This window comes from Hippocampus comes, unplaced genomic scaffold, assembly GCF_001891065.2.
Source record: "Hippocampus comes isolate QL1 unplaced genomic scaffold, H_comes_QL1_v1.1 scaffold29, whole genome shotgun sequence".
Lineage (NCBI taxonomy): Eukaryota > Metazoa > Chordata > Actinopteri > Syngnathiformes > Syngnathidae > Hippocampus > Hippocampus comes.
Genome location: NW_017805820.1, coordinates 1941374 through 1956218, shown reverse-complemented (window position 1 = coordinate 1956218; position 14845 = coordinate 1941374). Strand labels below are relative to the sequence as shown.

General features: G+C 44.3%; 2 protein-coding genes across 2 annotated transcripts in view; both read left to right on the top strand.

Annotated features, from left to right (window-relative positions):
- Positions 1-2832, top strand: part of clpb (ClpB family mitochondrial disaggregase) — a 26971-nt gene extending 24139 nt beyond the window's left edge. Inside the window, exons 12-16 of the mRNA XM_019886038.1 lie at positions 130-286; positions 769-842; positions 916-1035; positions 1476-1580; positions 1682-2832. Of these exons, the coding sequence (XP_019741597.1) occupies positions 130-286; positions 769-842; positions 916-1035; positions 1476-1580; positions 1682-1879 (654 nt within the window). The 3' untranslated portion in view covers positions 1880-2832. The remainder of the gene's footprint in view (positions 1-129; positions 287-768; positions 843-915; positions 1036-1475; positions 1581-1681) is intronic.
- A 7644-nt stretch (positions 2833-10476) lies between these two features.
- phox2a (paired like homeobox 2A) lies at positions 10477-14206 on the top strand. Its single transcript, XM_019885977.1, has 3 exons — positions 10477-12002; positions 12703-12890; positions 13000-14206. The coding sequence occupies exons 1-3, from the start codon at positions 11780-11782 to the stop codon at positions 13480-13482; spliced, it is 894 nt and encodes a 297-aa protein (XP_019741536.1). The 5' UTR covers positions 10477-11779; the 3' UTR covers positions 13483-14206.
- Positions 14207-14845: the final 639 nt, after the last annotated feature.

Genomic DNA, 14845 nt, shown 5'->3' with positions numbered 1-14845 from the left:
CACACACACACACACACACACACACACACACACACACACACACACACACACACACACACACACACACACATCCCGTCATGTTATTGGAGTTGTTAAAGGCCACTTGTGGTGCCCACGCCTCCCCCCCAGGGTCGTCTTACGGACGGCAAGGGCAAGACCATCGAGTGTAAAGACGCAATCTTCATCATGACGTCCAACGTTGCGAGTGATGAAATTGCCCAGCATGGCCTGCAGCTGCGGCAGGAGGCGGAGGAGGTCACCCGCAGGAAGCTGGCAGATAATCTTGGTGAGAATATTTCATTTGAGATTGTCACACCATATGGGACGGCGCGAAGCACTGTTGCACCATCCACTGGTACTTCAACTTTCAAGTGCCCCATCTTAGGAATTTCCAGTGATAAGCTGTCACTTAGTTTTTTTGTCTTATTTTATTTTGGGAGTTTTGGTTTTGTGTCGTTATTTTTTTTACAAGCCAAAATTGGAGTTCCAGATGAAACTCAAGTTAATTGGGAAAAAAAAAATAATTTGTCAGGAGAGTCGCATTCACTGATGCACTTTCAGCCATTTGATTGAACCAGACATCCAATCAGACGTGGGCACGGCCCTTTGAAGGCACACCCCCATTAATTGGCCATTAATGACACTTTATCGTATTATCTTTGTCAAGACCGTACATTGGGTGCAGCTTTTGCATCGCACCTCATTTGTGCAAGTGGTCATAATGTTGTGACTGGTCAGTGTGTGTATTTCTATTGTGGATTTCCTCAGAGGATGTCCAGAAAGGTGATGACATCACCATTTCCAGACATTTTAAGGAGTCTGTCATTCGACCAATCCTCAAGGTAACTTTGCACTTTGACCTGAAAGTTCTACTTTGCTATCAGCTTTCAACTTAATTTTTGTGTTCCTGCTTAGGCTCATTTCCGGAGAGACGAGTTTCTCGGTCGGATCAATGAAATTGTCTACTTCCTGCCATTCTGTCACTCCGAGCTGCTCCAGCTGGTTGGCAAGGAGCTCAGCTTCTGGGCTAAGAAGGTACGTGGAGCAGCAAGTCAAGTCAGTTGACAACAAACACGTTGTTAAATAAAGATCTCTCCCACAGTGCCGATCAAAAATTAACATTTCTTTGTTAAGGAGGAAGAGCTCATACAAGACCTTTTTTTATCATCACATGACATTGTTCAAGTGGGCATCATTGTACGATTTATTTGCGTCTAAATGCGGTGTTCTGGGTTGTGTACATCGTCCTCGCCGAGTGAAGTGGTTAACACGTGTCGCTAAATGAGCAGCACCGATCATTACTGTTGATTAGCATTGGATAAAAACCCATTAGGGAAGTGTCGATTAGAGCTGGCAGAAATGCTGCTGGACGTCTTATCTTTTGCGTCTGCATTAGTCATTCCTGTCAGAATGTCTTTCCTTCGACGTTTGCGCGTCAACTGACCTTTCTTTCCGTTTGTGTGCGCCGTCCTTAGGCCAAGCAACGCCATGACATCACCCTTCAGTGGGATCGGCCCGTCCTGGACCTGTTGGCGGGCGGTTACAACGTGCATTACGGAGCACGCTCCATAAAGCACGAGGTGCGCAAGATATGGATAATATGTGTTGATAGGTACCAGAATGATCTGATCTGTGTGTGCGTGCGTGTACGTGTGCGTGTGCGTGTGTGTGTGTGTGTTAGGTGGAGCGGCGTGTGGTGAACCAGCTGGCGGCGGCCTACGAGCAGGAACTGCTGCCCAAAGGCTGCACGCTGCGCCTCTGCGTCCAGTCGGACGGCCGCGAGGAGCAGAGCGCCTCCAGCCTGCGCCTGGAGGTGGTCGGGGAGGACAGCTCGGCCAGGACGCTCGACATCCGCCCTCCGCTCAGTCCCGAACATTAAAACGGTTGTGAAGGTCTTGTAGTCACAAAAGTACCTCACATCACCGCCTCTTGTTTCGTTACACATGTACAGTCGTACCTTGACATACAAGTGCTTCAATTTAGGAGGTCAGGCTTTTTTTTTGCCTTTTGTCTACGCCACATCCTCTCGGACTGAGCCAAACCATATTGAATCGGAATCCTATTGAATTGTTCCACTTTAAAATAAACTGGTTGGTGGGTGTGAGTGGCCAGCTTTTTTTTTTTTTTTTTTGTGATGATGCCCCTCGCACGTGGGCAAGGAGAGCGACAGTGGCTGGCTTTAGCCATTTATTGGTCAGGAGACTCAAACAGCAAATAAAAAAAGGCCCACAGACGCTCACACTGAACTCTTAACTGGCCGTACGGCCTCCATTGTATGGTGTCACTCCCTAGGCTTCAATACTTCACGATGTACAATAATTACACTTTATAAAAACGAGTTAATTCCTTCAGGCCACGTTATATTTTAGATTTTAAACAATATGGTGCTATTTTTATTTACTAAAAACAAATGCAAATGTGGGGAGAGGTTCGATCAGATTAATGGCATTTCAATGAGGAACATTGATTTGATATTCGACTAAACTGAATTACGAGCTTGGTCAGGGAACAACTTGAACTCCTAAGTCAAGGTACCACTGTACTCGCAAATTAGAGGAGGAACCTCCGATCGTTTTAGAGCCCAGTTGTCTAGTAATGCTTCATTCATCGCCAACATCTCATTCGTGTGACGCATCAGATGACACATTAGCAGCTGTTAGACCACAGTGATGATTAAAATGTTTGTAACATATTGACAAGATTCGGTCTGTCACAAATGGGTGTTTATTTGCAGGCAGAGCCGCGGTTGTTAAAAAAAAAAAACTACTGAAGGATTATTATTTCAATTAGAGGATGAAGAGTGATCTGCTGTGGAGGATTGTTTTTCTCAACGAAAAAGATGGTTTAGCCGCCTGTTGTTCACTTTCACAAACGTCCACTCGAATCAAATCCGGTGACATTATTATATAAAGTGAATTGCTCCTGATGATGCATGCTAATTGCCAGGAGTTATGTCGACATGAGAGTAGAATATTCACAGAAATGAATGCATCGTGACTGTTTGATCAAGTCACGTGATGGAGCCACATTTGTCCCATTCCTGGGTGTGTGTGCGCACCAGCCTCCACGCTGGAAATAAAAGTCAGCACAACAAAAAGCAAATTCTTCCTGTTTTTGTTGTGTGTGCGTGTGTGTGTGTGTGTGTGTGTCCTTATTGACATCTCCTGATGGATGCGTGCGGGTGGGTGGGAGTCGTACGACAATAACGCTTGTCCACCTTGTGAGACGACATGACAGGAGAATTTCTTTGGAATTCTGGTGTGGAGAGAATGTTGCATACACTCAGCGGGAATGTCGTTTTCTGTGTAGGGAAGAATTAGCATGCAGAGGGGGTGAGAGAAAGACATTCATTGACTGACGAGACCCCCAACAACATAACATTGTGAAACTATCAACTCTTTCACGAGACAATGCGGTGATAGTTCGCCTCTCATGATTGATTTACAATTTACAACACCTTTTAATTTCATGTAAGAGGGCGAAGGTTTGGTAAAATAAAATAAATTGATTTAGTTCCTGGTTTAGTCAATCCTGTGTCAGAAAATGGGCAAAATGGTGCTCATTGTTTTCCAAAGTAACAAAACAAAGATAACATTTACATTTTTTTAAAATTAGAGATATAAGTACTTTCTGATTCCAAATCTGCCCCTTTTTTCTTGTAAAGCGCATCAGGTTTTCATAATATAATTTGAAATATAGTCACATATTTATGAATTAAGGTTTAGCATCAGCAACAGGTGGATCATTCTCTGAAAGGGCATAGCTATAAATTACGTGTGGTAGAATTGGTATTGCGCAAGCTTTTATAGGTCAGAGGGCAAACCTAAAAACAAAAAAATGAACATCTTAAAAACATGATTTGTTAGAAACAAAATAAAGACTTAAATTGGAAGCAAAAATACAATTAGGGACATATAAAGCCATCTGTGATTACAATTTGCTGTTGACCAGTGCAGTCATTCTGCTTCCATGAAGGTCTACAGAAATCGGAGAATATATACTACATACAAGTGGGCTGAATTTCTGAGAATTTAAGTTTAAAAACGGCTCTGAATGGTTAATGGATTATCAAAACAGCCATCTATCCATTATCTGAACTGCTCAATGCTCATGAAGGTCGCAGGTGTGCTGGAGCCTATCCAAACCATGTTTGGGCAATCGGCGGGGTACACCCTGAACTGGTTTCCAGCCAATCGCAGGGCACACATAGACGAACGACCATTCGCGCTCACAATCGCACCGAGGGACAATTTAGAGCGTCCAGTTAACCTCCTGTGCATGTTTTGGGAATGTGGGAGGAAACCGGAGTACCCGGAGAAAACCCACGCAGGCACGTCGAGAACATGCAAACTCCACACAGGAAGGCCGTCACCTGGAATCAAACCCTGCACCTCTGCACTATGAGGAGGACGTGTTTAACCAGTCAACCGCCATGATCAAAATCGCTGCCGATGAATTTGCTCATCGATGAGTTGTTGATTAATTGCACCTCTAAAATGCCCAAATGTTCATGGTCCAAGCGAGTTCTCATACCGAATGTTTTGGGCGTGTTGCCTAAATGCTTCCATGCATGACTATGATTGTAAATTGGCCTCAGTGAGACTAACGCTTTCCGAAATATGGCAAACACGGTAGTGCAAACGTGTAAGCAAGAGACATTTCTCATTGTCTTAAGTAGCTGCTAGATCAGGTTTTGCACTTCAGGTCCGAAGGTGCGCGCGTGTGCATCGAGGCAAGCCTCCCCGAGGATGAAGACAAGTCAAAGGGGGAGGAGAAGGAGCTCTTAGTGTCTTTGCCAGGCTATTTCTGACTGCTGCCATTTCTCTGATTAGATTACGGAGAAACAGAAACCGGGTTCTCCATCATGCCCATAAGCTCCCCCCACCAGACTCGCTCGTGTCCACCTTCTGCCGCCAGGACAAATGGGAGCGAGTTCAAGGTCCTGCAAACACACAAGATGATGGAGAAGTCAAGTTTTGTGTGTTTGGACTGTTCCCGATTCATCCAGGTTGTTGGGCGGAAGGGTACCGGTTGGTATCGAAAACAAAGAACATTTGATGACGGAAATTGAAATGAAGGTTGATAACGCACAGGAGCCAAGTGTTTGGCAGAGAAAAAACAACTTGGCAAAAATGTGAGCCATACACTGTTCACGACACTGCTGGTACAGTATTTCTATTACAGTATGCTGTGATGGATTAGCATAGCCTATACAACAACAACAACGTAGCCACTCACAACCCAATGAGAGTTTTATCTAATATTTGACTTGGTAAATAAGGTGGTCAAAATGTCAGGAACGGCAAATTACAACCACAGTACAGCTCTGGGTGCCACGGCAATGTAATTGCGAGTCACAACCAAAGAAGGAAAGTGCACCTTTAAAACTGCTGGGTAAAAATTAACCCAATTTTGGTTCAAATATTGGGTGGACTCTGTACTTGGGACAATTTGATCCAACTTTAGGTTATTTTATAGATCACAACAACCTCATCTTTGGGGTTTTATACATCCAAAATTAAAATTGTGGTTTTGGAAAGAACAACCCAGCAAATGGGTCAATTTGACCCCATTAACCTACAGGGTCTGCCCTTTTTTTTAAAATCAAAATTGAGTTAATTTTCACACTTGAAGAGCTTGAGCAGTCTTCTCTCATGTGGGTGCTGTTGTAAAATTATGACTTTTTAGGAACATTTCTCATATTTTGCCGTCACTCTCATCATTTTGAAAATCGTTTGTGTCACATTTCACCGATTGTTATAAAACAATTTCTTTCCCCTCAATGTTTCCCCAATACAGTGGAGTCCTCATACTTAAGGTTCGGCACCCACGGGTTTGCATATTTGCTGATTTGTTTTTATGCTCATTAATTTTGTCAATACTCCCCTCCCAATTTCCCCTAAATTCTGCCCCCCCACCCTCCACACACACACACACACACACACACACACACACACACACACACACACACACACACACACACACACACACAAATACGAAGACACGTAGCGGGTGTGTAGTAAGTGTGCGTGTGTGCATGTGCAAGTGGTGACTGAGTGATGCCTTTGTACGTTTGCACAATTATCGTGTGTGTCCCCGCTCTTAACGCAGAATTTGCAGGCGCGCCATTGAAGTCCTGAAAAGGGCGATCGATCAAGTGCACTCTTATCTCGGAACTAGCGCGAGCCTCGACTTGATGCGCGCCCATGTCCATCTTTTCTCAAGCGCCGGTTTATACTCTTCGGGGTCGCGGGTTAGATCACAAAGTCACCGAGTGCAAGTGAGCCCACGCACTCCGCCTGCCTGCAACCATGTTATCGGGCGAGTGGACCATATTGAGTCAAATGTCTTTGTTGCTGCGCAGGGTTGGGAAAGTGCGCGCGTCTGTCCACGCGCGCTCGCACTGGTTACCTTTGGGTGGTCACGTGACACGTCCCCTCTGGGAAAATTAGCATAAAAGGCAAATAAAGGAGAAGCCACCAGTCTGTCCGTCATTCTTTGAAAGGGGGGAGAGTAAAAAAAAAAAAAGGAACAAATCCATCGCGCCTAATTCGAACCTTGCTCAGGGACAGCTCGCGTGGCAGATTGCAGCCTAATTAGTTTAGCGGGACGTTTAATTCAATTAAGTTTCCACAGCTCGCCGAGGCCCCGCCGCTGGGCTGCTTTGAGAGCGAAAGGGGCCGGAGTTGCAGATCGAATTAGCCTGTTTGGAGAACGACTGCGTGCGCCTCCCCATTCTCATCATCCTTGCGCACGCACGCCCGTAAGCTCCAGCTGCGGCGCGCGTCCGCGTGCGTTCTCCGGGGATCTTTTTTTTTTAATCTTAAAAAGGTTCCTTTTTAAGTAATATGCCTCTCTGCATTAGCGTCATGAGCCCCGCATGTACGCCATCCGAGGCCTGCTGCAAGTACTTGGTGCTGGTTTATTTATTGACCATGTACATCAACACTTCCTTGTTCCCAGTCATAATTATTGTTATTATTATTATTATTATTATTATTATTATTATTATACATTTGTACATATTACATTACTACATTATACACGTGATGTGTGTATATCTATTTTTCTATATTTTCTATATTTATCTTTGCACGGACACATTATGAGTTATTTATTAACAAATTAATTCATTTTCCTTATCTGTGCATCAGTCCATCTAGCTAATTTAAAAAAACATATATTGTCCCATCAGGGTGCCATATATATATATATATATATATATATATATATATATATATATATATGGTGTGTGTGTATGTTTGTGTGTGTGTATATACACACGGTGTTATTATTATTATTATTGTTGCTATTGGCCTATTATTATAGGAGCGCCTGCCTCTGCATTTCTTTCGCTGTTCATTGACCTACCACATGAATTGGTACACTGACAAAAAAATCCTTTGGATCCTTTAGATTTACTTTATTCGACATGTTACATCAGTTGCACACGATGCGCTACAATTACGGCACTTTACCACTTTTAACCATGCTTTTAGTTTGGTCATATAAAATACATTGTAGTCATTTAATGCCTGTTTGGCAGAGTGTTGAGTTTTGAACGCCGCTGCACGGATAGATGGGGAGGATTGCTGAGGGTGCACATCAGCACTTGAACGCAAATGCTCGTCTCTAACTCGCTTAGACGCGCGTGTCGTCGTCTCCGTGCAAGCACGCAGAAAGCGTCACGGTGCATTGCGGTAATTGTGAGCAAGGGACACGGTGAAACTTGCGGGGGACTCCTCTTTCTCTTCCTCTGCCCTGACCCCCTCCCATTCATCAGCCGAGCCGTCAAACGGTGTACGAAGTGACGGGTACACTATCACATGGTGACGGCGCACTTTTGATTTGATTTTAGGCGCCGTTGAATCAATGAGGGCCGATGACACATGATGCAGCTTGTAAGCAGCTGCACAAAATGGATCAGCATCGACGCGCACTGCTGTTTGCCCCCTCCTTTCACGTCGGCATGGACTCCTCGTTTTACGACGGAGTTCCGTTCCTATGGTGGCGACGTGACGTCACCTAGAACGCGCCGTCGTCCATCATTATGAACATCGTAAAAACTTCCGTGACTTCACTGTGATCATAACTACTTTAAATATTTGGATGAAAAACACTTGTAGACTATAAATATAAAACAATCAAACGTAATGACATATTGCTCTTTAATTGAGATTATCATACTTATTTATGAGTTACTGTCTCGTTGTGTCAGCGATCGTAAACGGTGTATCAAAAGGAATTTAATTTTAACATTTATGTTTTAAATCCAAACATTTTAATTCAACTACTGAATAATAATAATAATAATCCATAGGCCCACGAAGCGATTGCACATGCGCGGCTGCCCCAAAATCTTTGCAAACTCAGTTTTGATCGACACTGTCGGTGACGTATGATTCCTGACAGCTACGTCACAAAACTGCAGTCGTTTGTAAAATTTGGACTCTCATTTATCGAATTAAGGAAATGCTGAGGTCACAATACGATGAAGCGCAATTCTACTGCAACCCTTCAAAAAAATCAACATACATACCGGATTGTTATAAACCATATTATGTCGGTGAATGCAGACTTTCTAAAAGATAGCGGTGATAGTTCCAGTGTCCCTAATTAAGTGCCCAATGAAAACCTGCGCGAAGCAGATGAATATGGCACGCTCATGCAGTTATCGCCTTAATTTTCTTTTATTTCGAACGTTTAATATTTATAGGCCACACACATTAAAAATGTAAGAGACACCGGCGCTTTCCGATTTACGTATACAATTCGTCACTTTCACATATAATCCGTCGAAACAGCGGACCCAATTTGATTACCATATATCAGCCGCTAAAAAGTAATCGTGTCAAGCAACTACCTCTCGTTTGATTGCTATTGCGCCTGTGGAAGCACATGGACCTGAAATGGCATCTTCCGTCAATCAAGTGGAGGCGGAAAAAAGCTTCCATAAATGCGACGGCGACGACTACGACGATGATGATGATGATGATGATGATGATGATGATGATGATGATATGTTGTTCTTTGAGTTTGGGTGACGGATGGAGCTGTATTGGCCTGATGAGTGACAGCTTCACTCCGCCGAGCAGAACGCACACAACACGGGTGCTGACCTCCCGCAAGGCTCCTTTTATTCCATACGGGCCATCTTTTACTCGTCCCTTCTTGTCTCTATCAGGTCGCACACATCGATCACGCACACGCGCACGCAAGTGGAAATGCGGTCATATGCCTGGTGCAAGAATATACGATACCCATTTTGTGGTCTAATTACACCATACAGTCAAACTAAAAAGCAATAAAATGGGATCGTAGAGGAGGACTGCATAACATGTGAAGGCGATCCATCCCCCCCCCCTCCGCCCCCCTATCCCACCGGCCCTATAATTCCTGTATATTCCTGTCGGCTCCCTCACTAGGGGCCCATTGTGAACCCACCGCCCCCCCGACGTGTTGACTCAGACGTCATGAATTAAAAAGATCCACGTTACTGTTTCCGTCAAACGGGCCCATGAATCTTAAAGTCCAAAGTGAAAACCTCCGCGGAGGAGAGCTCTCCCCCTGCGCTAAAGTGGAGAAGCAAAGGGGCGGATTAGTGGGCCTGGAAGAGACCCTCCATGCTTTGAAGGGATTAAATGGAGTTTGAGGGAGGGGGGTGGGGGGCTTCGCTACTGTTTTTTTGTGGGGAACCATGCAGCAGTTTAACTTGGAAACTGTTTTTAATTTCTCGGTAAACTCACCCTTGAACCCATGACGCGGCCTACTGGTGCCTAAAACCGCTCCGATGACTCCATACTATCGTTATGTATCTTTCCAAAATCGGCAGAAATAAGTTCAGAACCCCTCATTGATATTTGTGGAAATTGCGAAATGTTTAAATGTGATTGTTACAAACACGTTTTGAGCCCATTGATTCATTTTGGTGTGACGCGAACTTCATCGTTCACTGCGGTGAATCTCGCACATGTGAGACGATTAAGCAATCATAGGTGACAATAAAAATCAATTATTTAAATCAGCACCATATTAGTCTTCTTCCGAAATAATACAATTGTGTTGCGTTTTAGGAGTGTCAGTTGTTTCAAACAACCCCCGCCCATATATTAACAAAAAAGAAGAAAAACAAGCAAGTACACTAAAATATAAAAAAGATCAAATAGTAATAGTACTCAAGTGCAGAAATGATATGAATAATATGTCTTTTCACGTCGGCAGCACAATTGCACGAATGCACAATATAATACATTCTAACTTTAAAAAGTATATATTGAAAAAGAAAATGACCGTGAGCGCAAAAAAGTTGCCATCATTTCACACGTTCTCATCAATAAATAATATGGAGTAATTCCTAAATTAGAAATTCAGTGTGTTTAAAAAAAAAATTACACTTATAGTGACTCTTCATTTTCGCTACTTGCAGGTGTATGTGGGGGCGGGGGGAGGGGCGGGGAGGGGTTGACCGGCGTGGGATATGACTTATCACATTTTATGACATCGAATAATAAACTTAAACCAATTTATGGGGCGTCTCTGTGTTTACGATGACTACTCGCTTGTCTCCGCGGCCTCTGACTCTCTCTCTCTCTCTCTCTCTGTCAGTCCATCCATCAAAGTGACGTGCAATCTCATGACGCGTGCGTAAAAGTGATCGGAATCAAATCAAAGCTTTTAATCTGCGCAATCACCGTCACTTGTGGATGTTTCTCGCCACGTAAAGATCCCCCCGATGCACCCCACGCGATGCTTTGAGCTGTGGCCGAGGTGCGCGCCAAAGAAAGAAGTCGAATAAATATATGTTCGAGTTATGTTTTGCTGACAAGGCAAATTCAGAAACAGACAGCAACGCCAACGACCACTTGCAATCCAATGCTAGCGTTCCATCAAATATTCTGCCTTTCCAATGACGATGAGCGTTCAATTTTGATCGACACCGTCAGAGGCTGTACAAAATGCTCAAGTGGGCTGTAATATTCCGCCTCTACAGAAGATACGAATGTCCAGGTTTGACTGATACTAGTAAAGTTATTATTCTAACAATGTGTTGTTGCAGTTTGCATTCTTGCAATATACCGCACAGCAGTCTCTAATATTTTGGTTGGCTCATTTGCTACATCGGTGTAAATTCCAACAGCAGTAATAAACCATGTTGAATAAATACCTCTAACCGTATCAATTGAAACTCAACGTGCTTTAAGCGTAATATTTTTCATACAACATAGCATCTCATTAAATTCTGTATAGGTGCTCATGTTTTTCTGCACTGGTCAGTTATAGTAAAAATAAAAATGTTGACTAGAGCTCGACGTGAAATGCTTTCACACTAATAGGGTGATAATATCATATTCAAAGAACAAAATAGGCGATGCTGAGACAGCAATTAAGAGCTGTCCGACAATGGGCGCAAAGCAAAATCCACTGGATTTGGATGGAGCTGCAGCTGCCTTGCGCCGTTCCCGGGAACCCGTGGGCGGGGCAATCATTGTCATGGAAACAAGACCTCCGCCTAGCCATTGTGCGCAGCTCTCCCAACTTTATTATAAGCAGGCAGCGAGCCGCGGCGCTGTCAAACTCGGCGACGGGCAGCAAGTAGCGGGAGAACACGCGAAACAGGGCGACGGGATTATTCTTCCAAAACGCACTATTTCCTGCCAACTTTTGGGAGACCTTGTTCGCGGATACCGGAGCCAGAGCGACCCCCCGCACCCCCACGGCAAAAAGCAAGTGGCTCCATCCGTGACTCCCAGCGCCCCGGTGCCGCCACCGGCAGAGCTCCATGTATAAAATGGATTACTCCTACCTGAACTCCTACGACTCGTGCATGGCCGCCATGGAAGCGTCGGCCTACGCGGACTTCAGCTCGTGCAGCCAGGCCAGCTCGTTCCAGTACAACCCCATCCGCAGCGGACCCTTCTCCAACCCGGCCTGCACCCCGCTCAGCACGGCCAGCTGCACCCTGGGAGCCCTCAGAGACCACCAGCCCACGCCGTACTCGTCAGGTACACGCCGAAAAATGACCTTGGTCATAGTCGTGCGTGTCTGCGTGCGTAGGGAGAAAAGGAAATTACTTAAATACATTTGAGGCCTGCGGAGATTCTATTTGTTTGGACATTACATTAAAATAAGACTAACTCATGTAAACGTACAGTAACAGTAATAATAATAATAATAATGCGACTGTTTAATTTCATGTTTTGCACAGGAACGAAAATAAAAACTCAAAATTAAAAGTAAACTAATTTGATAACCTCAAATTAATTACAGGCCGCAAATTACAGGCCTTCACTTGGTTTCAGGAGTCATTGTTTATATATATATATATATATATATATATATGTATACACACACATACACACACACATACACACACAAACACTTTTATCATTGTGGCATTGGTGGAATTAAAATAAATCTGATATATACTTTTTGAGAGTAGCACAAAAAACTATTTAACACTAATTTCATACTATACATAAAAATACACATGAATATGTAAATATAATATAGATAACATAATTTGCATGTATACAAAACTAATATCACAAACCTGTAATCATCTCATGTCATGAACAAAAAATGGATTTGTGCAGATTTTCATTTGAAAGTTAGGTGTCATTTTTTTTTTCGTGAAAGTATGAAATCTCTTGATGACTCTGAATAACACATCTGACACCCCACCCCATCCCCCCTCTCTCACAGTCCCATACAAGTTCTTCTCAGACCCTTCGGGCCTGAATGAGAAACGGAAGCAGAGGCGCATTCGGACCACTTTCACCAGTTCCCAGCTGAAGGAGCTGGAGAGGGTTTTTGCCGAGACACACTACCCGGACATTTACACCCGAGAGGAGCTGGCTCTGAAGATTGATCTGACAGAAGCCAGAGTACAGGTGAGAGGAGCAGTGGTCTTTTAAGGTGTGGTGGGTCACATTTGAACTCCATCTAAAGCAGCACCACTGGTGTGTGTGTGTGTGTGTGTCATGTGTGTGTGTGTCCCAGGTGTGGTTTCAGAACAGGCGTGCAAAGTTCCGCAAGCAGGAGCGGGCCGCAAACGCAAAAGCCAACAGCTCCGGGGCGGGCAACACGAGCAGCTCCGGAGGGAAGAAAGGCGGTGAGACCAGATCGTCATCGGACGACGACGAGTCCAAAGAATCCACCTGCAGCCCCACACCCGATAGCACGGCCTCGCTGCCGGGCTCGGCAAACGGGAACCTGGGTAGCCCCTCCAGCCTGAGCCCCAGCCCGGCTCCGGCTAACGGAGGATACATCAACGCCTCCGCCTCTCCGGTTTTGCAGGGGCTCAAGGCGGCCACCTGGTCTGGCCTGGGGCCGTCCAACCCGGCCGTGGCCCAGCCCGCTGCCCAGACTCAGGAGATTCTGAAGGCCTGGCAGCCGGCGGACAGTATGACGGGGCCTTTTGCCGGAGTCCTGTCCTCCTTTCACAGAAAACCCAATGCCACCATCAAGACGAACCTGTTCTGAAGCACAGACAGTGGACCGATCGAGACATGTGTTCTTCCCCAACAGCCAGGACACGAACGACCGCTAATCTGACTCAAACCTCATCACTCACCTCAAAATATGCATTTCATTGTGTACACTCGAAGAACACTCGGTTTTGCCTTTCGACACATACACATGCAAGCATCAGAGCTCATGAGCATGGTGGTCAGGTACGAGTCCTAAGCAGAAGGCCAAACATTGAGCAACTTCCACACAACACACAGCTCCAGCACAAGGAAGAGGGGCCCCCTAAATCCAATTAGAAAGACCCTCGGTTCATTCCTTCCTCCCTCCTTACTGTAACAAGTCCAGGCTGTGACCTCCCTCTGTGACCCCTGGTGCTTTCAGGCCCATCATGCCTTGCCTCACCAAACACTAGCCACTTTGTTCACAAAGCAGAAAGGAGAACAACTTGAGGCCACTTTGCATCGGCCGCAGGTTCCTGCCTAAGCTCGTCTTTCTAGTACTTATTACAGACCTGCTGGGCTTTTACTCATTTGGGACTTTCGGGATGATTCTGCAGCTCTCTTGGAGGGAAGTGTCACATGTTCTTGCTCACTTCCAGCCAATGGGTCCATTTTTGCTTTTTTTGAAAAGTGTCAAATCAGGGGATGGCAATATAACGTGACGGATGAGGGTTCTATTGTTTCCATTAGACATAGTGTCCACTCCAAAATAAAACAAAACAAAAAAAAAAAAAAAAAAAAAAAAAAAAAAAAGGAAAAAAAACTGTTTACCTCCGATGGCTTCATTTCTTTGTACTTGGTTGCAATCCCCTTCAGCTACTGAAAAAAATGTATTTATTAATTTTTTTTAAATGTGTCATTAAGGAACTTGAATTTCGTGGAAATTCCTCATAAGTTTTTTTGTGAGTGTAAATCCTGTAATTAGTAATATAAAATATTAGGAATATAGAAGTGGGTATTTTTTTTCCTGACATTGCTTTCCAGATTGATTTCAATGCAAGGCATCTGTCTCATAGAAATTCCAGTGAATGAGACATTATAGCACTATTGATTATTCTAATAAATCACATTATGGAATCACGACACCGTGTTCAATGACGTTTTCTTTTGTGTGTGCAAGTGAGGGACGCAAAGGATCTTCAATGCCCAAAACGTGCGTAAATTATCACGTCTCATCCGCAGCATCTCTTCTGCTTTTCTGATTATACACAAGAAGAAAGTGAATAAACATGTTACGTTTTAATTGGGAAAAAACATGATGCAGCTATGAAATTTTCATTAATTTAATATAACCAACCATTAAGCAAAACATCTAAGCAAGACATGATGCAAAAACACGCGCGCGCACACACACACGCCCGCCCGCACAAACGGCA

Coding starts and splice junctions, on each gene's coding strand:
- phox2a (XM_019885977.1), top strand. CDS start 11,780: ATGTATAAAATGGATTACTCCTACCTGAACTCCTACGACTCGTGCATG. Junction 12,003..12,702: donor GCCCACGCCGTACTCGTCAG/GTACACGCCGAA, acceptor CCTCTCTCACAG/TCCCATACAAGTTCTTCTCA. Junction 12,891..12,999: donor TGACAGAAGCCAGAGTACAG/GTGAGAGGAGCA, acceptor TGTGTGTCCCAG/GTGTGGTTTCAGAACAGGCG.